Source organism: Elephantulus edwardii, unplaced genomic scaffold, assembly GCF_000299155.1.
Source record: "Elephantulus edwardii isolate Elephantulus edwardi_28Jun2011 unplaced genomic scaffold, EleEdw1.0 scaffold00104, whole genome shotgun sequence".
Classification (NCBI taxonomy): Eukaryota; Metazoa; Chordata; class Mammalia; order Macroscelidea; family Macroscelididae; genus Elephantulus; species Elephantulus edwardii.
The window spans coordinates 9448995-9473195 of NW_006399854.1; the positions used below are offsets into that span (position 1 = coordinate 9448995).

A 24201-nucleotide genomic window follows, 5' to 3' on the forward strand; every position below is an offset into this window, starting at 1 on the left:
AGTGATATTAATTGAGAATTGGGCATTAGAATGTCTGAAATATATCTACATGATTCTGAAATGCAGCTAGCATTGAGAACCACTTGATATAGACAGCGTTTTGCAGGATATGATCCTAACAGTAAGGAAGATAGAGCAGTGGTTCTCTAAAAATGTGGACTCCAGTGAGCAGCACTGGCATCTTTTAAGACCTTTCTAGAAATGTAAGTTGTTAGGCACAATGTATGGTCCAGTAGATCTCAGGTGGAGCCCAGCCAACTGTGTTTTACCAAGCCCCTGAAGAGTCTGATGCACCTGAAGTTTAGAAATGCTGAAAGAGGGCCATGTTAAGTGAGGCAATGTCATCAGCTAACTTATGCTTTACCAGGCTAATCTAAACAGCTGCTCTTAGGGTGTAGTTGTAGGAGCTGAACTGCTTAACCTAACAGAAATCATTCAAATCTACTAGAGGCTCTGAGGGGAAAAGACAAGCAATCTACTGCATGATTTAGAGTCTTTGGAAACCCTTTGGATTTGGCTACGATTTGGCTCTGACTTGACAGCAATGAGAATGTCTAACATAGTCTGGTACAGCAGCTGTGCTCTCCTGAGATTTCCTTTCCTTTCTTGACTAGGAGAATCCCATCCATAACTGTCTTGCCCTATTCTTGAACTCTCTGGTGGCATAGTCCGTATGGAGTTGCACTGTTAATGTAAAGGTGGTGCCTTTCTGGCAGTTCAAATTCACCAGCTGCTGCCCAGGAGCAAGTTGGACAATCTTCTGCCATGTGACTGACAGCCTTGGAAACCCCATTAAGGAGTAGCCATGAATAGGTTCTGAATTGACAGCAATGAAAGTGAGTGAGAGACTCCTTACTTTTTAACTAAACAGGTAAAAATGTCCTTCATGATGGTAAGTTCAGTGAGATGCCTTTTAGAGCTGAGGAAACTGATACACTGAGGATACTGAAAATGGCATAGTTCTTTCCTTCCACTGAAAGCTATGGCATTAACTGAACCCTACTTGACCACCTTGTGTGTTATGCCATTTTATCATGGTCCTGACTTGACCACTGTTAACAGGAAGCAAATGGTCTAAAAAACTTTTTAAAAATGCAGGCTCTTTGCTGGGCTCAAAGGTCCTTCCAGCAGGTGCCATGAAGGGAAGTGCTGTCCGAATGACCTACCTTTAACTAGCAGTTGCAGCATTAACAGCAGCTCAGGCCCCTTTGCTCTCCTCTGAACTTAGTTTCTAAACTCACCCTGCTTATTTGCTGAGGCTGCCCCCACTTCCTGGCCCAGAGAGCAGACCAGAAAGGACAGACACCTGGACCCAGAGATGGGTCTTCAGCAGCCCCTGGTCAAGGCTGGACACCTTGTAACCCCATGCATCTGCCAACATGGAAGTTTCAAGGTGGGCCTAAAAGAGCAGAGCAGGAGAAGATATTTGCTCCAAGGACTCAGCGTTCAAGTTTCATTAACTTTTCTAGTATGACTGAGCCCTCCAAGGAGTCTCACATGTGCACAGAAACGAGGCTTACTTACCCTGACGGTACCCAGCACGCCCTGCTCAGTCCTACAGGAGTGGAAGGCCTTGTGGTGAGTGAGAAACCAGGTGTCATCGGCACTTCTCACCAAGGCCAGTGAACACAGAAGCTGTGAAAGTTGTGCAGGCCCAGGCTGGCCTCCCGGGTCGTGCACGCACTCGTGTCCTGCATTTCACTGGCCCCCTTCCCTCCTCAGTGGTCTTCTGAGAAGCTGCTCTGTGATCACCAAAGCCTGCTCCTTCTGCTAGGAGACTACACATACCTTCTTCTGGGAACCTCATCTATCAACAAGAACAGGAATCTAGGGAGACAACTGATGTTGCGGGTCATGGCTGGACTTTCCTTCCTGGACAGGGGAGGACCAGGAAAGGGCCAGCAGGGCCAGGGGATGCGGAGGGCTCACCTGGTTTTTTTTCATGAACAGCTGCACGGTTTGCAGGTTGATGCCATAGTCGGCTGACTGGGCCAGAGGCAGCCTCTCTTCCACCCAGAGCTGTGGAGATCAGAAGGAAGAGTGAGGGCTGATCCCTATCTTGAGCTCTCTCTAGGGGCCACATAAAGCTTTATCTACAGTGTCACCCCACTTCCTCCCAACACCCCAGTAGGGTTTTGCCTCCATTTTCCAGATAGGAATATTTGGGTATTTTGGCTGTGTTTTCAGTTACTCCCAGTCACAGAATTGGGGGGTGGGGGAGGTGAACAGAGCAGAATCTCTGACTCAAGTCTGGCCGTAAATGCTCTGCCCTTAACCACCAATGCTGGTATATGCACAGTTATTTATCATTCAAAAAAGTGCAGGTTTTGCTCTTATATTTACTGTAATCATCATGGCAACCCTCTGAGAAGGGCACGCAATGACCAGACATCTGCTGCCAAGGACTGCTCTGGGTGGCAGCCAGCTACCCCTGATGGCAGCTGTCAGCTCGAGCCGTGGGGCTGGGGGAGGATTCAGCCCACGCACCGTCTCGTCCTCTAAGTCCCGGCTGATCTGCAGCTTGGCTTTAGATGACTCCAGCTGCTTCTTCCTCCTCCCCAGCGGCTCCAGGAGGTCCAGGAACCGCCTCTCGATGCTCACGTCTGTATCGCCCACCTCCTCTCCCATTGAGGGCACCTGGGCAAACAGCTCCTCCAGCTCCTCCTTCCGCACATTCACTTGGTCCTCCACTCTCTGGGCCACAAGGGGATAGGGTCAGCACCAGCTGTGGCTGCACTGGGAGCCCTTCCTCTTCAGTTCCTGTGTCGCACTCATTCTCTAAGGCCCAGGCTGAGCTCAGCCTCCACTAGATGCCTATGGCCATCATCCCCTCTTCTGGTGCCTTTCCTGTATTTCTCATGCAGCCCTTCATGAGTCCATTTAGGACCTCTGCCCTACTCAGTGCAAAGAAGCTGAAGATAGGTTGGGACATTTTTGCATGAACTGAAACAAACCCAACAAGAGGAAGAGGAGGAGTACCATCTTCCAGGTTATGGTTTTGTTCCCTAAGAGCCTTCCCAGCTCTAACACTCTTAGCCTACAACCCACTCACGTGCCTTCAGTTTCGCCAACATCCGGTTGACACTGGTCAGGTCCTTGCCCGGGTCATCTGACCGCAGCTGGTCCTCCATGGCGCTGATCCACTTGTTGAGGTCAGCATGGGTCTGTGAGCGCAGGTCAGAGCTCCGTGCAGCCGAGAGCTGCCGGGTCTTCTCCTTTGTGATGGCCTGCAGCTCATCCCAGAGCTGGTGCAAAGCATCCAGCCGCTGGGACACTGTGGCCGCAAAGTGGGGCTTCTCTTCCATCAGTGCCTTCCCCTCCTGCGCAGGCAAGGAGAAGGGCTCACCTTCTGAGGGCCAAGGTGGTCTTGGCCATCCCTGTGTCCACATGGTTGCGAGGCTCTACACTGGAGGGGTAGGTCAATAAATCAAAGAATCTCCTAGAACTTTGATGAGGCTCAGGTGAAAAATCTCATGACCTGTTGAGAACTTGGGGGAGGATCAACCGAAAGGCCTGGTGACCTCAGAGCTATATGCAGCACAAGGGTCGTCAGGGAGCATTCTGCTTGGGCAGATGATTCAGTCTGCAGAATGACGAGCTGTCAGACAAGGCTTAACTGGTACTAAAAAGGATCCACCCACGTGCACCCAGGACGGGGACCACACTTTCACCTCCACCTTCTCTTGTTCACCTTTCCACTCTTGTTCAAGATTATGCACTGAACTTTGCTCATTCTGAGGCTGCCTTATCTGGTTTTCATCTGTGTAAATGTAGCTTTCGAGGCAGGTCTAGTGTAATGTGACTTGAGCCTAAAGTTAATAACTATAGCTAATATTTACTGAGTGCCTGATAATTCAAGTGTTATTCTAAGCACTTGATGTGCTTTAAAGTATTTCATTTGACAACCCCATCAGGTAAGTATGTACTACCATTATCCCCATTTTACCGAAGAAGAAACGGAGACCCAGAGGATTAAGGGACAGACAGTCTGGTTCAAGAGCTTTCATCAGTAACTACTGTGTGACGTGGCCTCATGTGGACGCTGAACCTGCTTCTTCATGGACAATCACAATGAGGAGGGCACAGGTGCATGATTCCCAGGCCACATTCCAGCCACCTTTTGACCTGTACACCTGGGAAAGTTATTAAAGAAGGGCTCCTTTGTTCTCTTTCTATGAGGGGTGTGCATGACCATTTCCTGGTGGGATCACGCTTTTAGCTGGGCGGCAGAAAGAGTGGGTCCAATCGTTCCCAAAGTTGTCACATGGATTCCCTGTGACATAAGGTTGATGAATCTGGAGAACATTATGCTGGATGAGGACAATGAAAAAGAAATAAATTCTGTCTTGGCCTGGACTCTGCAGCTAGGTGTCCTCAGTATCCTGAGCTGTCTCTAGACTCAGGTCCTGCCTTGAACCACCAGTTCTGATTGGGCTTACTAACAAGACTGGATATACCAGGAACTCTGAAACTTTACCACTATTTGAGAAGTATTATACCCTCTAGCAAGCTTCGGGATGGCATGCATGGCCTGGATGAAGCCCCTTTTGGGCATAAGCACCTGAGCAGAGTGTCTGTCACCACTTGTTCTACTTACTGCATCAATATTTTCTAGCCACCCTTGGTGGGATGCCAACTCTGCCACAAATGCCTGATGCTTCAGAAATTTGTTGTGAAGGTTACGTGACTCATCAAATGAGACATCTTGAGATGTCAGCAACTTGTCATTGATCCAGAGGGTGAGCTGTGGGCAGAAAGAGTGGGTCCAATCATTCCCAAGTTTATCTCCGTGGTCAGGGACTCAGGGTAGGACCAGCTGCAGAAGGAGAAGGCTGCATGACTTAGTGAACTGAGCAGAGCAAATGTGAACACAAGAGTGCACGAGCTCTCGACACAAGCAACTTAACCCTTGCCATTCCAGGGCTAAACTATGGGCACAGGTTTGTCTTCCCCATTAGAGCACACGTGCAATGTGCGATCAGGGTTATTTTACTTTCTTTGTTTCCAGGACCTAAGACAAAGCCTGACATATTGTAGGAAACTCAATGAGTGTTTACTGTATGGATAAATAAATCCATTCTTTGGCAGTAGGGTGAGAAGTCATTAACAAACATAGAGAAAATGTTATGTGAGGAAGAAGCCAAGGACAGATCCTATAATTAACAAGGAGGGAAGAACTGTGATGAGCATCCAATGGTTCCAAGATGTCTTGGCACCCTGCCAAGCCTGGTTAGTGCCAAAGAAGGAGGTTGTTGGGAACAAAGTTGTTTAAGCTGAGAGAAAGAGTAGGAAGACGAAAGCAAAGAAGTAGTTAGGGAAACGCCATTCCACACAGGAAGTATTATAGGTGGAAGGGGTAGCAGGACAGGTCAAAGGCTTCACTACAGCCCCAGATGGAACAAGGACCTGCAAAACCAACACTCTCTGACTAAGAGGCCTATTTAAAATTCTGCTTTCCCTCTCTTTCCCCTTTAGATTCTGATTCACTGAGGCCTGAAGGGGACCCAGGAATCTGCACTCAGGAAGGGCCAGAATCAGTTACCTAATTTTCAGGGTCATATGCCAATGTTGAAGATGAGTAAGAATTTTAAGATGACATCAGAGCATTAAACCAAAAGTAAGGCTCTTCTTAAATATGGGGGGCCCTGTGTGTTACACAGGTCTCCTGCCCATGAAGACTAGGGGTGAATTTCATATAACCCTCAGACCATTTTTTAGAAACTTTGTCCCAGACTAGGCCAATTAAAGGATGATTTCAGATTTGTTAAAGAATAATAATGGAACCAAAAGCTTTAGAGGAGTCATCAAGTGCCCAGAGTTGTCAGCTCTAGAGTCAGAAAGGTCCCCCATGGGCACCTCTAGGGGACGTTGCCCCTGAAAGGTGTTTCCCAAAACATGGCCCCTGCCTCACTGGAGCCTCACCTCTTGGCAGTTCTGGAGGAAGTTCTGAAGCTCCAGGTTGTCCTTCAGAAGCACAGTGGCCTCCTGAGCCTTCTCCTCATTCTTCTTATGCCTGTGAGGAAAGGCACAGTCACAGCAGCGCCAGCCAGGGTTCCTCACCTAGCATGACCAGCCTGACCTGGCTCCAGGGCCCTGTGCCCTGCGGCTCTGGGGACAAGGGAGTACCTGTCCTCAATCAGTTGCACTTTCTCCTTGATCTTATCTGAGTAGAGGTTTCCCTCGGCTACCAGCTTGTTTCCAGAATCCACAGGACTTAGGACTTTATCTCGGTTGGTCTCCATGGACATCAAGAAATCCTCAAACTTCCGGATGCCAGCCTCTGCAGCTTCGAGGGAGTCTGGGGGCTCTAAGTGAGCCAGAGTGTATTCCTGTTGAAGTGAGATTCCCAACAAGGCATGAGGAAGGACTAAGGAGGTGGTGAGGGCACCTCTAGGAGATGCTGCTCCTGCCGCTGTACAGAATACAGTGCAAATGGTGCCCCCTAGAGGCCATGTGAATCTGGATGGTAACCCTGGAAGGTAAATCTCTAGGAGGCCTGAAAACAGGATATAGTTTGGGCCACAGGGCTGGAAAAGCATATAATAATAAAATAAAACAAAGTAATTTTCTCCATAATTAGTGGCCAAAGAAAGTTCAATAAAAGCACCATGTGGTCCCTGAGTCTAAGAGCACATCTGTAGACTTTAACTCTTAGAGCTGCTCGTTGCTGACAGATATCCGTCCCCGCTCCCCAGCCCTGAAAGCCTCTCTCCTTACCTGGTTGCTGAGGATGGCCTCAGCCTGCTTGGCATCCTTCTGGAACTCCTGGAAGCCAAGGCATTGGGCGAGAGAGCGGCTGCGGCTTTCCCACATCCGGCACAGGGCATCCCAGCCGCTGTCCAGGCCATCCAGCCGCTGGCCCAAGAGCTGGTACTCTGGGTCTGTCTGGCCACGGATCACCTTCTCCCCAGACACTTTGACTTGCTGGTAGCTCTCCTGGTGCCCATCAATTTCTTCCTTGATGGCTGCGTGCTGTTGTAGGAGTTGCTCGGCCTCTGGGAGTGACTCAGGTGTGTCTTCAGAAGCCACAGCCTTCTGAGCCATGGACAGCCAGGCCTGGAAGTCATCCAGATCCTGCAGGAAGGCCTGCAGTTGGCTGGCTTCCCCCAGGGAGGCCTCCTGGCCCTTCAGGGCTTGCTGCAGGCCCTGCCAAAGTTCCTCCACATATGCTTGCCGCTGGCTAATGTCCTCCTTCAGTTCACTGTGGGACTCCATCAGCTGCTGAGACTCGCGCTCCAAAGCCCCCACGCGGGCCTGGATGGCCGCCACATCACGCTCCAGGCCTGACAACTTCCGCTGGATGGCGATGACCCCTGCCAGGTCCCGGCCCAGGTCCTTTGTGGACTCTACTACCTTTGTCTTGTCCATGATCCACTTACTGGTCTCCTCACAATCCACACAGTAGTTGTGCACCCGGAGGGCCGAGTCCACTGCTTCCCGCCGCTCTGACACCATAGTCTTAAATGCTTGCCACCTGCATAGAGGGAGGACACAGACCACAGTCAGTGAGGGGGCCCAGGGAACAAGAAGTTTTTCTTCCCCAAAGGTATTCCTTCCCAGATTTCCCACCAGTCTTCCCACAGACCTTTAAAGAAATAATCTACTCAACACATCTCAAGTAAAATGCATTTATCCAATTTTATGGAAGACATACATATGCCAATCATACCTTTCTACCAGCAGAAGGCCATAATTTTTAGTTATGGTTTATCTCTTTGGTTAAAACTATGACTTTGCATTAGCCTGTGGATTTTAATTAAACAAACAACTACCCCATATTCTTCTGAAATCCTTAAAAAAACTAGAAAGCTCACATTATTAACGTGAAGGCTGCTTCAGGACATAGGGAAGCCATGCAAATGTCCAAAGTCACATGACATGTGCCCCAGTACCTAAACAATAACTTTGGATCTAAAAGAAAAAACTACTCAAAGAAGGGAAGAAGAAGCAGGAGTACATGGAAGAAAGAGAAACAGCGGGAATGATCATTAAAACGGATAACTTTCCTAAGTGCCCATCAATGGAAGAATGGATACACAGAATGTGGTACAGATGTACAATGAGACAATAAAGAATAATGAGTCCCTGAAACATAAGATTGATGAATCTGGAGAACATTATGCTGAATGAGTTAAGTCAATAACAAAAGGGCAAATATCGTATAATAGCCCATTTATAAAAAGTCAAAACTATGCTTACGCACAGAAATGCTTAATGGCTACCAAGGACAGGAGGGGAAGAGTGGACAGTCTCTTACTAGATGGTAGGTAAGTGTTACTTCTGGTGGAGGGAGATTAAATTCACAATATGGGGAAGTTGGCAAAATATGACAAAAGTAAACAAAAACAGTAGGAGGTATGCAAGAATCAAGGATGTTGTTGTTGTTGTTATGTGCTGTCCAGTCGCTTGCGACTCATAGCGACCCTATGTACAACAGCCCTAAACTCCACTCTGTCCTGTGCCAATCGCACTGTCTCTGACACTCCCATCCCAATTATCCCAGTCACTGAATCAATCCACCTCATAGAGGGCCTTCCCCTCCTGCGCTATCCCTCCACCCTCCCAAGCATGATGTCCCTCTCCAAAGACCGGTCTCTCCTCACAACATGTCCAAAGTATGTTAGACGGAGCCTCAGAATCCTTGCCTCCAAGGAGCCACCCGGTTTAACCCTTTCCAGGACAAATCTGTTTGTTTTCCTAGCAGTCTATGGTATTCTCAATACTCTTCTCCAGCACCACAGCTCAAAGGCATCAATTCTCCTTCTATCCTCCTTGGTCACTGTCCAACTCTCTGATGCATAACTAGTGATTGCGAAGACCATAGCCTGTATCAGATGCACCTTAGTCTCCAGAGAGACACCATTGCTCTTCAGTACTTTGGAGAGGTCCCTAACAGCAGACTTTCCCATGGCAATGCGCCTTTTAATTTCCTGGCTGCTGGTGCCAAGACTGTTGACTACGGAGCCAAGCAAACTAAAGCTGTGGATAGCTACAGTTAAATGCTGACCCCGAACCGGATTTTCAAAGGCTGTAAATCACACAGGAGGAGACCACCCATATTTTTTCCTGTGGAGCAAATGTTAGCTTTGAACCACTGGTAGCTTTGCCTTAGGGTTGACAGTGCATGAAAAGATTGAAATTGTCAATGATTTGAGCTTACTTAGATCCAGAGTCAACATCCTTGGTGCCAGGAGTCAGGAAATCAAGAATTGTGTTGTATTAGGAAAGTCTGCTGTCCGAGACCTCGCCATGGTGCTAAAGAGTAATGTCAGTTTAAGACTAAAGTGTACATTCAATACTCTTCTCCAGCACCACAGCTCAAAGGCATCATTTCTCCTTCTATCCTCCCTAGTCATTGTCCAACTCTCTGATGCATAACAAGTGATTGCAAAGACCATGGCCTGTATTAGTGCACCTTAGTCTCCAAACTGACATCATTGCTCTTCAGTACTTTGGAGAGGTCTCTGACAGCAGAATTTCCCAATGCAATGTGTCTTTTAATTTCCTGGCTGTTGGTGCCAAGAGTGTTGACTGTGGAGCCAAGCCAACTAAAGCTGTTAACAATCTCAATCTCTTCACCATCTATCATGATGCTGCCAGTCGGTCCAGTGGTGAGATTCTTTGTTTTCTTGGTACTAAGCTTCAGTCCATATTGAAAACTGCAGTCCTTGACCTTCTATAGCACTTCAGGTCCTCCTCAGTTTCATGTACTTGTTGTACATATATTTACATATGTAACAGAGAACATACAGGACACAATTATGGAAAATTTTTAGATATACGCAAATATCTTAAGGGACAAAGTGGCTCTCCAGGCTTGAGGCTTGAGGGCTCTTATTGTCACCGAGTCAGAACAGACTCATAGCTGATTCTCCATTGGGCTTCTGAGGCTGTAAATCACATAGAGGGGAATTGTTCATCTTTGTTCTGAGGAATCACTGGTGTATTCAAACTGCCAGAAAAGCGTGGCTTTTTAGACAGCAGTGAAACCATACTCTTGGGGGACATATGGTTCAATTGCCATAACATACTTCACAAAGTACGATCCTCCATTTTTTCGGTAAGTAGAGTCTGAGGTCTTAAAAACTTGCCAACAGCCATGTAAGACGCAACTACTGGTCTCTTCCCATCTTCTCTTTTTGTGAAGGAAGCAAACCAAAGTACTAACGTCCACATTCTCCTGTAGCCTGAGATGAGGAAAACTAGATGGTGCCCGGTTCTTACTACTTATCACTCTAATCAGGAACACAGCAAAGACGCTGGATAGAATGAGAGAAAACTATAGAACAAAATTCAGATTATTCTAAAAGACCAGACTTACTGGATGGATAGAGACTGAAGGAACCCTTGAGACTATTCCCCTAAGACACCCCTTTAAATTGGAGGTAACTCCTGAAGATCACCTTCCAGCCAAACAATAGATGGGCCTATAAAATAGACAATAGCACTCCTGGGGAATGTGCTCTTTAGAACAATCAACTAAAGGTGACCAAATTGGCAACATTTGTGCCAGTAGAGTACACGTGAGAAGGCAAGCAAGGAAGGGCAGAGGAACTACAGGAGGGGGGTGGGAAAGGATAATATGATCTCAGTCGTCAAGTGGAGCGCTGCTCTCAACCCAGGCAATGGGAAAGGGTCTGGTGATGTTCTGCAGGTTCATAAACTTCAGTATCTGTCTGTAGTACATAATCAACCTCTTCTGGAAGATCTGTAGCTTCTAAACAGGATTTCTTGCAATCTGCTTCTAAAAGGTCACAGCTGTGAAACGCTGATGCAGGGCAGTTCTACTTTGACACATGGAGTCTCCATAAGTCCATCATGTTGATGGAAACTGGTGGGTTGATTGCTTGGTTGAAAGGCTCTGTTATCCCAGGCTCAGGCCACGAGAGACTCATCTTCTGTGGGTCTAGAAAGACTCATTCTGTATCAATATATACTACTATATTATATATACTAATGAGTATGTCACCTGATAGGCAAGGTTTAGAAATGTTGTTCCTAGGGTTGTTAGGAGTCATAATCGACCTGATGACACTTAACAACAATTCTAAAACCACACATGCACCCAAGCGTATGTTAAATGCTCATTCAGTAACTGAACACATCATTCTTGAATACTCACCCAGAGGAAGGAGCTATGTTAAACTTTGAGAGAATATAGCTATAATCAGATCTTGCCTTCATGGAATGTATGATTTAGGAAGAAATTAAGATAAACTCACAAAATACCAATAGTATAAAGTAATATGTACACAGTGTGTAACAGGCAGAGAGGACTAGTGGTGTTATGAAGAATAACAGGGGTTAGGCTTCATGGAGATCATCTGGGCTGTACTTCAATGAAGGGATCTCCAAGAAGTGCCTCTAGTACAGTGATTTTTTAAAGGGTAGGATCCATGATCATCTCATTGATCTTGGTATTCTCAGCACCCAAGGGAGGAAGGTTGATGCCAAAAGGAGACAGACTGGGTAGAATGCACTGGGGGCAACCTGGGTGTGACAAGAGCAGCTAGGGTAAGTGGGGAATAAGATTGGGAAAAATCAATTTTAAGGTAGAGAAGAGAGAACCCAATGATATCTTGACCCTTTTAGATGGTGAATTCCTAACCTCTGGGGACTTCTGCTTGGGGTACAACAGAGTGATCTGAGGCTAGGAAAGGGTAGGGATGGGGTACCACTGAAGCTCTTTTCCTATTTAGTCTGGAAGCAGAGTGAAAGGACAGAAGGGGAAGCACTCTCGGTCTGTAGGATCTCTGGCCTTGTGCATAAGCCAAGAGAGAGAATCTGGCAGTGCTCCAGGTATGAGCCTCCATGGCAGATGTTCCAGGTCCTTCTGGGTGTGACCTGGCTGCAATCACTAAGGCCACAGGGGATGGGGTGAGGTTTGAGTCGAGGTCTAACATCCAATCCCACACTTTCCCCTTCTCTAGCACTGTATCTAAAATGAAGAGAGGTGACAGAGCCATTCTCGTCAGTACTGGTTTGACCACATGAAAAGCACAGGCTTGGTCGGGGTTCCAACATTTTTTAGAAAAATACTGGTCAACTAGGATCTAGGTGCTCACTCCTTCTTTAACTGTTGGTGTGACTCTTATGTGCTTAGCTTGGCAGTAGATCTTTCCACTTGCCTTGTTCACCCATTCAAGAAGCCTTTAGCATGCACTGATTACAAGGCTCTTGCTGTGTACTGTTCTAGACACTGGCAATATAGCAATGGGCAGTGCACAGTCCTAGCTTTCACTACAGTGGACAGAAACAAGGAGAGTAGTCAGGAGTACTTGGGTTAGACTAATAGTAGCGTGCTCAGCTACTAACTAAAAGCCTGGAAGTTTAAATTCCCCCTGAGGCAGCTCAGAAGCTCCTGATTTGTTTCCTATGGAGTGTAGTTCTCTGACACACATGGGCTTGCCATGGAGTCTGGGTAGTATAATCCTCCAAGCAGTGAGAGGTAAGTGCCATAAAGAAAGATGCCAGCTACTAGGACAGAGAGCACGTGGGCTGGTGGAAGGGTCAGTGATGGGGTGATCAGTGAGGACCACTCTGATAAGCAGATGTGCAAAATGAGATGTGTACAAAGTAAGGGAGTGAGGTGAGTATTTGGGGAAAGAATATTCTGAATAGGTAACAGGGAACCTCAGAAAAGCATGTGTGTGGTGTCCTGGCACTTTGTGCTATATATAAAAATATAGTCCTTCATTTGCTTATACTCTAGTAGGAAAGCTGTCTAGTATGAAAGTAACTAAAATATATAAGGCAGCATGTAAAACTTTAAACCAGTTCAGAAGTAGCCCAATCTTCATCTGGGGAACTGAGAAGATGATGAACCTGAACTGATCTGGAGGACAGACAGGATTCAGAATATATAGCTGGAGGAGAACAAACCCTGGTAGAAAGAACAGCAGAGATACGGAGCCAGCGCTGGACTGGAGGTGAAGACATATTTAGGGCTTCTTTTTTCTTTTTTTAATACATTGCCGCACACTTTTAAATTGATGACCATGCTTAGAAACACATTTTTTTTTCAATTGTTTATGACTGCCATCTGAATGATGTTCCCTTTTTTATTAATTAAAATATGCAGGACGGCTATAGCCTCATGAACTACAGACTGGACCTGCCCGATGCTGTGCCATTCTCACAGTCTCCAACATGCTTGAGCCCACTGTTGCAATCACTGTATCAACCCACCTCGCTGAAGAAATGGTTGTTGTCTTTAAAAGTATATGAGGACCAAAAAAAAAAGTATATGAGGACCTTAGAACAGCCAATTACAAAAGACCAAAAGGGCAACATGTGCTCTAAACCAAAGTTGAGAAGGCAGGGCAACAAGAAGAATGGAAATGGGAAAATCAGGGAGGCAATGAGGGAAATGCTGACACATTGTGGGGGCTGCAACCAGGGTCACAGAACAATTTGTGTATGAACTACTGATTGGAAAACTAATAGGCAATTTTCCTAACAGCACACAAGCAACGAGTTTTGCTTTTTAAAAAACTGGGAAGAGATAGGTCATGGAAGAGGATGAGGAATAAATTTTGACTTCTGTGAAGAGCAGAGCCTGGACCAAAAAGTAGACATTTCAAGGAGTCAGATTTCCACGCAGCATGAAGAGGAGTCGACCTACCACAGGGTGAGCTCCCAGTCCCGGAGGTGTCTGAGCATGGCAAAGCTGTCTGGGTACATGGCCAGCCCTGATCCCTCTCAGGTGCCTTTGAGCTATCAAATTTAGTGAAAAACCAGCTTAGCATTTCAAGCCTCTGGTATCCTCTCACCTAAGAGGTGCAAGTATCTCTATGAATTGTCTTTGAGATGGTACGGGACTGAGGCACCTGCAAAGATCCACATTTCTTCTCCTGTTGCTCATTAAGGCAGCAGACATATAGCTGATGAGCTCTTCCTATCTATGGAAGTTGCTCTGATTTGAACCTGTTTTAATTTCTCAATTAAGATACGGTTGCACACTACTCAATTACTCCTCTTTACTCTGTTTCTGTCTCTTTCTCTCGTACAAATACCCCCCCACCCCCAAATCTAAAGAACTGAAGAGCAACAAAGGAATTTCCTGAACTACACTTTCATATTCGGATGTGGAGACAGTTGTTCCCATTCCAATGACTTCAAATATATTGAACACCCTTTTTCCTTTTGTCTTGCCCCACCACAGACTCCACTGTGCTAACCCATTTCTTTAGCATTTTCCCTAATCCCACCTCCTAGATTGCCTGAGGCAGGGCAAGGCTTAGACTCAAATGTGGGGAGGGAACAGGAAAAGGGGAGGTGGGATATATGTGGCATTGTGTGCCGCCAGGGCCCAGAAAGACAGGTGTTAGGTGTTTTGCTCTGTCTTCCAAGTTCCCCAAGGACCTAAGGACAATTCTGCCCTTTCCAAAAGCCCCCCTCTCACAAAAAGGCTCCTTTGGCCCTGTGTTTTGTTCCAGCCCCATTGCTTGCTCAAGGCTTCCTGCTAATTCCCTTCTTCATTCAAGCCAGGCTCATTACTGATGCTGCATTTTTGGCCCAGTCGGGAGTGCTCTTTTTATGGACAGTACTTAAGAGCTCTCAGAAAGCAATTTTGCCTGCCCAAGAATGTTCAGGGAAATGGGGCGTGAGTGCCACATGGCCTGATTCTAACCACAAGCACACTCAGAGCATCCCCTCCATCATACACATATGCACGTGCACACAGCCTCAGGCACAGCTCCCCCAGCTCTGCACACACATCTTTCCTCCTCCCTGGGCTCTTCGCACCCAAAGTTCATCCACGACTCATCCCTCCTTGCTGTATAGTTCCAGTCCTGGAAAGGAAAGAGTTACTAAGAGAGACAGGAGCTGCAAATGTATGAACCTGGCAGGTAATGGGAACAGGACATGCTCAGCAGGTGGCCTGCCTTCTGGGCCCCCCAGAATATGCCAGGGTCCTGGAGAAACGCCTCAGTCCCAAGCCCTACTGGCACCCCACCTGGTGTTGAGGTGGTCCTGGTACTGCTTCACCTCCCCACTGCGTGGGTGGCCACTCTCCACCAAGCTGTTGGCAGCGAGGTTCACGCCATCAATCTGAGCCATCAACGTCTTCATCTCCTGGTCCAGGATGTCAAACCTGGGGAGGACAGAGGAAATGAGGTTTCATGAGGATACAGGAGATGTGTCGTCACAATGGATGCCCTGTCTCCTGAACCTGTAACTCTTGCCTTTTCCTCCTCCTTCTAGACATACTCATTCAGGTAAGAGATGAATGAGCCATGATGTGCTGACACACATACGTGAGCTTTCTGACTCAGAGGTCTCATTTCAGGATGTAGCATTCTCTCGGACAGTGTAGGAGAAAAGTGGAAGAAAAGCCTGGCCACATGCTTCCATGAAGAATATAACCAATAAAACCTTATAGAAACAGAAATGATCCCCTCAAGGTCCCTTTTAACTAAACAGCACATAAGCTCATAAAGTTATGAATATCACACTGGAGTACTGTGCTCTTTTTAAAAACCATCTACATAAGACCAAATGGTCAACAAAGAGGCACAGATGAGAAGGTTGAGGTATTGATATGAGATGAGGTCAAGGGAAATGGGAAACGGGCACAAATAATGAGAACAGTAGTCCACTGCAGTGGATACCGATACCACCAAAAAGTGTATGTAGAAACTGGTGAACAGAAATCTGCTCTCCTGTGTCCATTTCCACAAAATTAGTCTTTTTTAAAAATGACAAAGCCTCAAAGTAGTTGTATCCTTCACCACATGGGTCACCATGAATTGGAATTGACCCGACTACAATAGTTTTTCACTTTGTTTTCACCATATGAGGTGGAAGTGGAATGCAAACCAGGGGAGGGGAGGAAAGGTGCACTGCTCTGACCTGTGCTGCACGACCTCCAGGTCCTCCAGAGTGTCGGGGATTTCCATCTGGGACAGCCACTTCTCCTTCTCACCCATCCACAGCTCACAGGCATCTGTCTCCCCAAACACCGTGTACAGGTCCAGGGCATCCTGCAGCCTCTGCCGACGAAGGTCGGCCTGGGCCACCACTTGCTGGTAGAGCTCCCGGAGGGCCTGCAGCCTGTTGGTCACATCTGGGGAATCCCGAAACTCCTGGGGGAAACCCTGGGCCTGCTGCTCCAGGTGCTCCATCACCCCTCGGCTCTCCTCGAGCTCCTCCAGGAAGTCTTTGTGCTTCTTCCCCAGGGCCCGTGTGGCCCCCTCATCCTGCCCCACATCTTCCCCTGACAGCAGCCGGTGGGCATCTTGCAGCCAGGCCTTCAGGTCATCTGCATCACCTTGGAACTGGAAGAAGGTTTCCGCATCCTGGAGGTTCTTCTTGCGGAAGGCAGCCAGCTCCTTCAGCTGGTCCCACTGAGCGGACACCTCCTTGATGCGGGCCTCAATCTGAGGGTGTCCAAACTGCTTACGTGCAACCATATCCTCAGCCTCCTGGAAAACCTGCTTCAGGTGAGTGTCCAGTCCCCGGAGCTCATCCTCAAAGGCTTTATGCTTGCGCTGCAGGATGAGCACGCTGGTCAGATCCTTGCCATAGTCCAAGGAGGAATAGATCTGCTCCTTCTCCTTGATCCAGCTCTCGGCCTCATCCATCTCCCAGAAGAACTTCCAGAGCCTTTTGGACTGTTCCAGCTGGGCCTTTCGTCCTGCTGCCATGTTGCTCAGCTCCTCAAAGCACTGCTCCAGATGGCTGACCCGGTCCTGAATCACTTGAGGGTCACAAGGTCGATATCCTGGGAAGAACAAGAAGGAGGCAGGAAGAGGAGAGGACTTCATTTATGAGCAAACTTCAATCAGCTGACATGTTGGAACCACACAATCTAGAACCTGCCATCCCATCAGCACTTCTGGATTGGATGCTGGGACCCTGGTCAGAGGAAAATAGTGCCTATGGCAAAAAGGTAAACGGCTTAACTTGAAGACTAAGGTGCACTTGACCCAAGTCATGCTATTTTCAATTCCTTCACAGGCACACAAAAGTCAGACAATGAACAAAGAATTGCTGCTTTAGGCTTAACGGTGTTGGTGAATAATACAGAACACACTACGGACTACAAGACAGAATGAATGAATCTGCCTTGAAAGACATACATTCAGGAAGAGAAGGAAGAGGGAGGTAAGAAAATATGCAATAATGAATGAATTTTAAAAAAATAGAGATAGAGAATGGTGAGACTTTGTCGCCCTTACTTTGCTATGTTATCAGGACATTGTGCTTGATACAGCAGAGGACACCATGCTGCACAGAGCAGAGGATCAGTGAAAAAAGAGGAAGACCCTTAACTAGGTGGACTGGCACAGTGGCTGTAGCCATAGGCTCAAACACAGCGATGATTGTGAGGATGACCCAGGACTAGGCCGAGTTTCATTCTACAGTGCGTGGGACTACTGTGAGTCAGGACTGACATGAATGCACCTAACCACCACCATCACCACCACCACAATACCATTTAGCTTAAAACTGCTAAAGAACTCTCACACAGAGTGATGAACAGAAGCTGCTTCCACTCAAGCGGTGGCCAGAGCACGTGTCATACCTGTCATACCCTAAACAGATCTCTTGGTCTGCTTAGATTCAGCAAGCAGATTTGGATCTTTATCATTTGTTCCCACTAAAACTAGCAGAATGGAAAGAGGTTAAAAGTAGGGTCAGTTCTTGGTAAAAATGAACAACATAAAATTATTTTTAGAGTGAAAACACCCAGTCACAAAATGTCAAGGTGATTCTTCAAAAAGGCAGTGAAGTTCCATATTTAAGACTAGAAATCTGGCTGATAGGAATTGAGCCTCAGTCCACTCTCACTAAAGCATGCATTTTAAATAAAGCAGATTTTGTATTTCAAGTTTCTTTCTTGAAACTTCCTCAGCCATTAGGATGAAAGATGCAGAACTCTTAATCTCGGTGCAGTGGGTTTTTCTAGGTTGAGGCACTGAGCCGGAGCAAGGGGCCTCACCTTGGCTCTCAGTAAACTGCAGGGTGGCCGTGGTGATGGCCTTCACTTTATCCCCTTGGATGGCGATGTCGGCTTCCATCAACTTGTGCTTCTGGAGCAAGTCTTCTACCTCCAACAAGTGCTTCCCAAACTCGGCAGACAGGAGGTGGGCCTGGCAGAGATGAGAGGGTGGAGGGGACAATGGGAAGTGAGGAGAACTATGTACCAGAAAAGGTCCTTCCAAAGGGTGTGTCCACGGTGCCCAACCCAGGGTGAGGCTAGTACAGCAGGAACACGGCTGTTGCTTGGGATGCAAGAAGCTACAAGGTAGGACATCCTGGGGAGGGTGGCCATAGAATCACTCATGGAACACCTTACAAGTTCAAGCCCTACCCTTGACCAGCTGAGTCTATCTCAAGGTTTGAGGTCACTCATGCACATTTTGTGTGTGTGTGTGTGTGTGTGTGTGTGTGTGTGTGTGTGTGTGTATCATCAAATCGGACCTGACTGGTCTAGGAGAAAATTACTCACGCACATTTTTAGATACCTACACAATGTTGAGACCTATTGGTATAGAAGGAAAAGAGAACTTCCTTCTTGACTGCCCTGAGCTGGGAGGTCTGGATTCGAGCTAGAGTCAAATTGTGCTTCTCAGGGGCTGACTCTCCCAGCTCTTAAACAATGCCCATCTCTTCTAGACCCTGCAGGTTGGTCAACTTTGCTAATATGAACCCAACATTTCTCATCACCATTTGAGAGGTAGTGGAGAAGCTGTGCTGGTGAGAGTGGTGCCTCAGTTTCTCCATTCTGCCTTAGGGGTGTGACTGGTTGAGCAGCTTCTATGGCAGCAGGTCCTAGCCACAGGGTCAGCATTGCGCCTGAGGCTACTTTGGGGCATGCAGGGCGTGAGGCCCCAGCGCGCACCTTGATCTCATCCATCCAGTCAATGCTGTGCAGCATGTCCTGGAAGAGCTTCTGCAGCGCCAGGGTCGTCTCCAGCCTCTGGCGCCGGGCCCGCAGCAGCTCCTGCAGGTAGGTCCACAGGCGCAGGATGTTGTCTTTGCGGGCCGTGATGCGCTTCTGGTCGTGGTAATTCTCCTTCTCCAGCTCCTGGGCCAGATCCTCCAGCGCCCTCACTCGCTCCTCGTAGGCAGCCGTATCTGTCTCAATGGCCTCGTGCTTCTTCTTGGCAGCCTCCACCGCTGCCAGGTCATAACCGAAGTTATCCTGCCCCCCAGGGAGAAAAATGGTCAGCACGGCCAGCCTCCCCTTGGTTCATCTGCCCAACACAGAGGAGCAAACACTAACTTCCTTGGGAGCAACACTGGATGGGAAAGGAACTCTCATGACGTCAGTGCTGCTATCTTGGTCAATCCAATGTATCACAGTCAAGTTCTAAAGGCTGTTTCTCATGACTGTCTTCAGAAGCAGCTCATGAATTCACTTGCTGTACCCTAAGAGCAGCTGATGCTGCACAGATATCGCTATCAGGGGCCCCTCTCCACCTGTCTCCGAGTGGGTCATCCAGTCCTGGGCCAGAGGACGTCACTGTCCTCAGAAACAGCACAGATGTAAATGTGATTTCCCCACCAGCAGTCTACAGGACGCACCCCCTCTCTAGTCGTCTCAGAGCACTCACTTCCCCCTTCTGGAATAGTCCCATTCGATCTCAGGCTCCAAGAGAAAGGGAAAACTGTTCTCATGGACAATCAGCCCTGGGGTCAATTCTTAGCTAATGAGGTATGTCACAGTCCTGGAGGCCAGAGTCCAAAAAATGGTCTGACACACACAAGTGCTCTCTGCGTTTACTACCCCATACTCCCAGGGAACCATTTAGTTGATATTATTGGCCAGCACTTCACAACAACAACTAATCCAGACAAGAAAACCTTGGAGCCTGCTTACAGACTACAAAGCTCTTTCCTAAAAATGAGACTTAATTCCTAAGAGCATTCTACCTCAGATGTGAATCCTGATCCACACGACCCCACTGAAGCAGCCTTTAAGAGAGGCTTATCCACGAAGAGGCTTGTCTGATTGGTACTAGAAGACTAGCTAGGCTCCAGCCCAGACAATTGCTGGGGGATCTGGAAAACCACATCTCCTGCCATTCCCAAGCATGCCCCATTACCTGGGCCACAAGGCGCTGGTTTTCGTTGAGCCACGTCTCTCTCATTGCGGCTTTTCGGTCAAAGCGCCGTGCCAACTGCTCCAGCTTCTCCTGCCGGATGAGCTCGTTTCTCAGGGCCAGTTCTCGCCGATACTCGGCTTCCTCCAGGCTTTCCCAAGCCTGTGCAAAGGACAGAACTAGAAATCAGTTGAGATATTCTGAGGCACAGGAGAAATACTTAGCTTTCTCTTTCACGAGACACATAGACTCTCAAGTAGGGGGAGGAAAATAAAAGTTGAGTGGTAGCTATTTGGATTCCACATTTAGGCCAACCAAAGATTCTAGAAGCATTGGTCAAGACCTCTCAGCCTCTCTCCTCCTTAAAGCTGCTTCAGAACACTGGGCTATTACCATGTTACCTACTCTGTGGGTGATGAAGAAATTTTTGTAGACCAAATGACTAACTTTGATTCTATTACAACTTCTGCATAGTGTTAAACCTCCAAAAATCTCTGAGATAAAATAAGGTATGTCCTATCTGTTAGAAAGAACTCATATTCCAGATATAAAGACAAATCTAAGACCCAATAGTATGTAGGTTATTAAGCTGGTTAAAAAAAACAGACTCTGGGAACCAAAGAGTAGGTTGAACTGATGGGTGGTAGGGTGAGTCTGGCCTGCCAGAACTACGTTCAGTTAACTGCCCCAAATAGCCAGCATGTGTAATTAATGGCTTGGTTTCCTCTGCCCAGTGACCTCTTCATCAGGCCCTTATCAGCAGCGCCATCAGCCCACTGGCAAAGCATAGTGGAAAAGGCTCCTCTACCCGGTTGATGTCAGACACAAGTTTCCCATCATGTGGTGTGTACACTTTTTGATTGTTAGCTCTCATCCGGGACTGGATGGTAAAAAGCAGGACTTCCAGATTCCCCTTCTCCTGAAACCTGTAAAGAAAATGGGCTAATCAGTGCCAGATCTCCATTACCATATTTTATCCAGAAATCCATACAGGGCCCTGGCATCTTGAAATTTACACAATAACACATATTTCTCTCTAAAACAAAGGAAAAGAAGGGGGGGGAAGCTCCACATACATCTTTTTACCTGTAAACATCCATAATTCTGTCAAAATGTCCATATTAGGCATCAGCTGAGATCTAACAGGAGTTTGGGTCTTTACAGTATTAAACAGGGAAAACAGAATAGTGACCAAAGCATTTGCTTAACATTTGCTTCCAGTTAGAACTGCCTGACCAGAACATTCTGGAAACTGCTATAAACAGGTTTTATGAGTCAATACGGAAACCTTTCCCTGATGGGCACATGATGACGGCTTCTTGCTAGCTCTCTGTTACGGTTTTTTTAAATTGAATCAATAAAAACCTTCTTAGAAGTGGCATTATCTATGGAAATTATTGCACTGAAAGCAACTTTCACCTGAGTCCTAATTAGTTGGCTGTCCTAACGAGTCCTAAAAGCCAGACTTTTTAGAAAGAGGAGGAAAGGCTGGTCACCTGTCGGTTTTCAGGTGTAAGAGAGAATTAGCAGCAGGGCAGATGAGTGGAACCTGGGTCCAAGCTGTAAGTATCTAAGTAGATTTCTGGAAGTCCCTAAGAATCAGTCCATGTCTACATTCTCAATGCAGCAATCAAGAATTAGCTGTAATCATGGTCCCCACCCAGAGCCTGATCAAACCAAGCTCAATATTCACAGATGCTTCATGTGAGCTGTGCCCTAAAGAACTACTGTCCACAGAGCTAAGAGATAACAAGCCCAGGGCAGGACCTCATGGGCTCACAAAGCATACTATTTGTATTGAATTCAAGACTTCAAAAGTGGTTTAGTGTCAGACTTGCAACCAGATATAAGTTTAAAGTACATTTTAGAATCATGTCTCATCTTATCTTTCCTGGTCTGATAACTAGGAATGGAGAGTGTGCGAGTCAGGAGAGGGCACACTAAGGTACCAACAGTGGGGTAGAAGCTGCTTCAGAACAGCTGGACAGGGGAGTTGGAATGTTTCTGTGTTTGTGTGTGTGTTTGCACATGTTCACCTGCACAAGTGCATGTGTGTGCATGTTTGTGTGTGTATATGTATTCATGTGTGAGCAGGTTGTGCGTGTGTATACTCCAGCACAAGGGCACAGGCCCTGCACACACAGGATGAGCAGAGGCCCCAAGAGGCAGGCTAAATGCTCTGCTAATGAGCAGTGACAGATGGGAGAGGACAAGAAGGATGTATCTGATGAGCAATAAGGCCCCACACAGGCAGAGATTACAGAGGTCATTACCAGAATACAAATCAGAGCTCAGGGCAAGGAGACAAGCTTTCTAGAACATGTTATTCACAGACTTAGAAGCCCGAGATTTCATGCTTGTTCACTGTCAGAGGTTTCTCTGGTTCCGAGTCAGGAGTTACTAATAAATATCTGTTTTCCTATAAGCTGTGGCCTGCGAAAGGAGCCTGGATGGTGCAGTGGTTTAAGCACTGAGCTTCTAATAGAAGGACAAATGGTTCAAACCCACTAGCTGGTTCCCAGGAGAAAGATGTGGCAGTCGGTTCCATAAAGATTACAGACTTGAGAACGCTATGGGGTAGTTCCGCTCTGTCCTATGAGCCAAAATTGACTGGATGGCAGTGGGCTTACAGACTGCCTGGGGGCAAGATGGCAAAGAAGGCATGAAGCAGGTGACAGGTGTGATGCTCTTAAGCCCCTAACGTGTTCCTTGTGGTTCTATGTCGTCATTTAGCTCTGCTGGTTTTAACCATTGCTTCTCAGCCATAGAGGCTCCCCTCTGAGTGCCACCCAAACCCCACCCCACCCAAAGGTCCTTACTTGGGCGGCTTCTCCACGGTGCGGTAGGTGCTGAAAGCCTGTAGCTGCTGCTGGACGCCGGCCAGGGAGTTGGCAAACTTGCGGCTGTTTAGAACAGCAATAGTCTGCTCGATCCAGGTGAGCAGGTCCGAGGCCAGCCCACTGTACTTCTCAATCATCTTCTCCGTCTCAATGGCATGGTCGATCACCTATGAAGCCGCCCTATTACTCATCATCATCAGAAGGGCAATGACACCAAGGGGGGACCAGAATCGAGGTCCTCCTGAAACGGGGCTCCCAGCTCTCAAGGCCCAGAGTGTTTTGGGTTGGGTTTGTCCCGAGCCCAGAACTATTGTTAAGTGGAAGCAGCAGGCTGCAAACAGGTGAAGCCCTCTTCTTGTACTATCAAAATCAGCAATGCTAACCCTGTGAGCCTCCACACTACAAGGACTGTAAATTCACTGGGCCAGGAACCAGCCCAAGAGTGGTCTAGGATTCATTTACTTTGAAATATTTACTAGAAATTGAGGTCTTTCAGACCCTATTTTTGCTAAATATCAAGCAAAGATGAATAGGAAACTAAAATATGAGGGTGTCAGCTCACCCTCAAGGAGGTAACAGTCTAAGAGAGGAAACTTTGTGGTATGAGGAGGTGTATGGTATAGCAGGATATACCACGAGAGTCTTAGAAGCCTGAAACCTCAGTATATCAACTAAATTCTGCGTTTGTTCACACGGAGATTTTCATGGGGCTCCAGGCAGAACACATAGGGCCTCAGGGGCAGTGGCACCTTCGGGACAGGCCACCACCTGCTCTGGAGCCGCTGACCTGGCAGCAGGTGGTTCAGGTGGAAAATGGAAGCTGACCTGTAGCTCACTGCTGGCCCATTATAGCTGGGACCCAGACACGAGCTCTTGGAACAGAAAAAGGGGGCATCGCATTCAAAGTCTGGTCCGGTAAACGGGAACACTGGGTGCTCTGGTTACCTTGCCGACACGCTTTCCCTCCACCGCCAGCACCTTCATCTTGGAGAAGTAGTGGTAAAACGATACCACATAGGTGATGATGGACTTCTCATCCGGGTTTTCCGTGAAGACATCTGCAAGCGGGAAGGAGACTCTCAGACCACATTGGAAGCTATAAAAGTTAATCTCAGAGCATGTATCCCTCCCTGTTCCTCCAGCACGAAGCTCAGCTACAACAACCAAGTGGTAACTGAAGGCCATGAGTGCAAGAACAGTGTTGTTATATGCCATCAAGTCAAAACTGACTCAAAGCTGATTCTCCGGTAGATTTTCAGAGACTAAACTACACGGGAGGAGACTGCTCACAGCAGAGCTCAGAGCTC

At 47.4% G+C, this 24201-nt stretch overlaps 1 protein-coding gene across 1 annotated transcript in view; it reads right to left on the bottom strand.

The window, feature by feature from the left end:
* The window catches only part of SPTB (spectrin, beta, erythrocytic), an 89902-nt gene that overhangs the window by 29784 nt on the left and 35917 nt on the right, over positions 1–24201 (bottom strand). The window contains exons 7-21 of the mRNA XM_006891804.1: positions 23840–23952; positions 22874–23061; positions 20863–20980; positions 20058–20216; positions 18851–19153; positions 17948–18098; positions 15856–16726; positions 14960–15097; positions 6718–7474; positions 6127–6329; positions 5923–6013; positions 4598–4744; positions 3057–3320; positions 2488–2694; positions 1930–2019 (exon numbers count right to left, since the gene is read on the bottom strand). Of these exons, the coding sequence (XP_006891866.1) occupies positions 1930–2019; positions 2488–2694; positions 3057–3320; positions 4598–4744; positions 5923–6013; positions 6127–6329; positions 6718–7474; positions 14960–15097; positions 15856–16726; positions 17948–18098; positions 18851–19153; positions 20058–20216; positions 20863–20980; positions 22874–23061; positions 23840–23952 (3800 nt within the window). The remainder of the gene's footprint in view (positions 1–1929; positions 2020–2487; positions 2695–3056; positions 3321–4597; positions 4745–5922; positions 6014–6126; positions 6330–6717; positions 7475–14959; positions 15098–15855; positions 16727–17947; positions 18099–18850; positions 19154–20057; positions 20217–20862; positions 20981–22873; positions 23062–23839; positions 23953–24201) is intronic.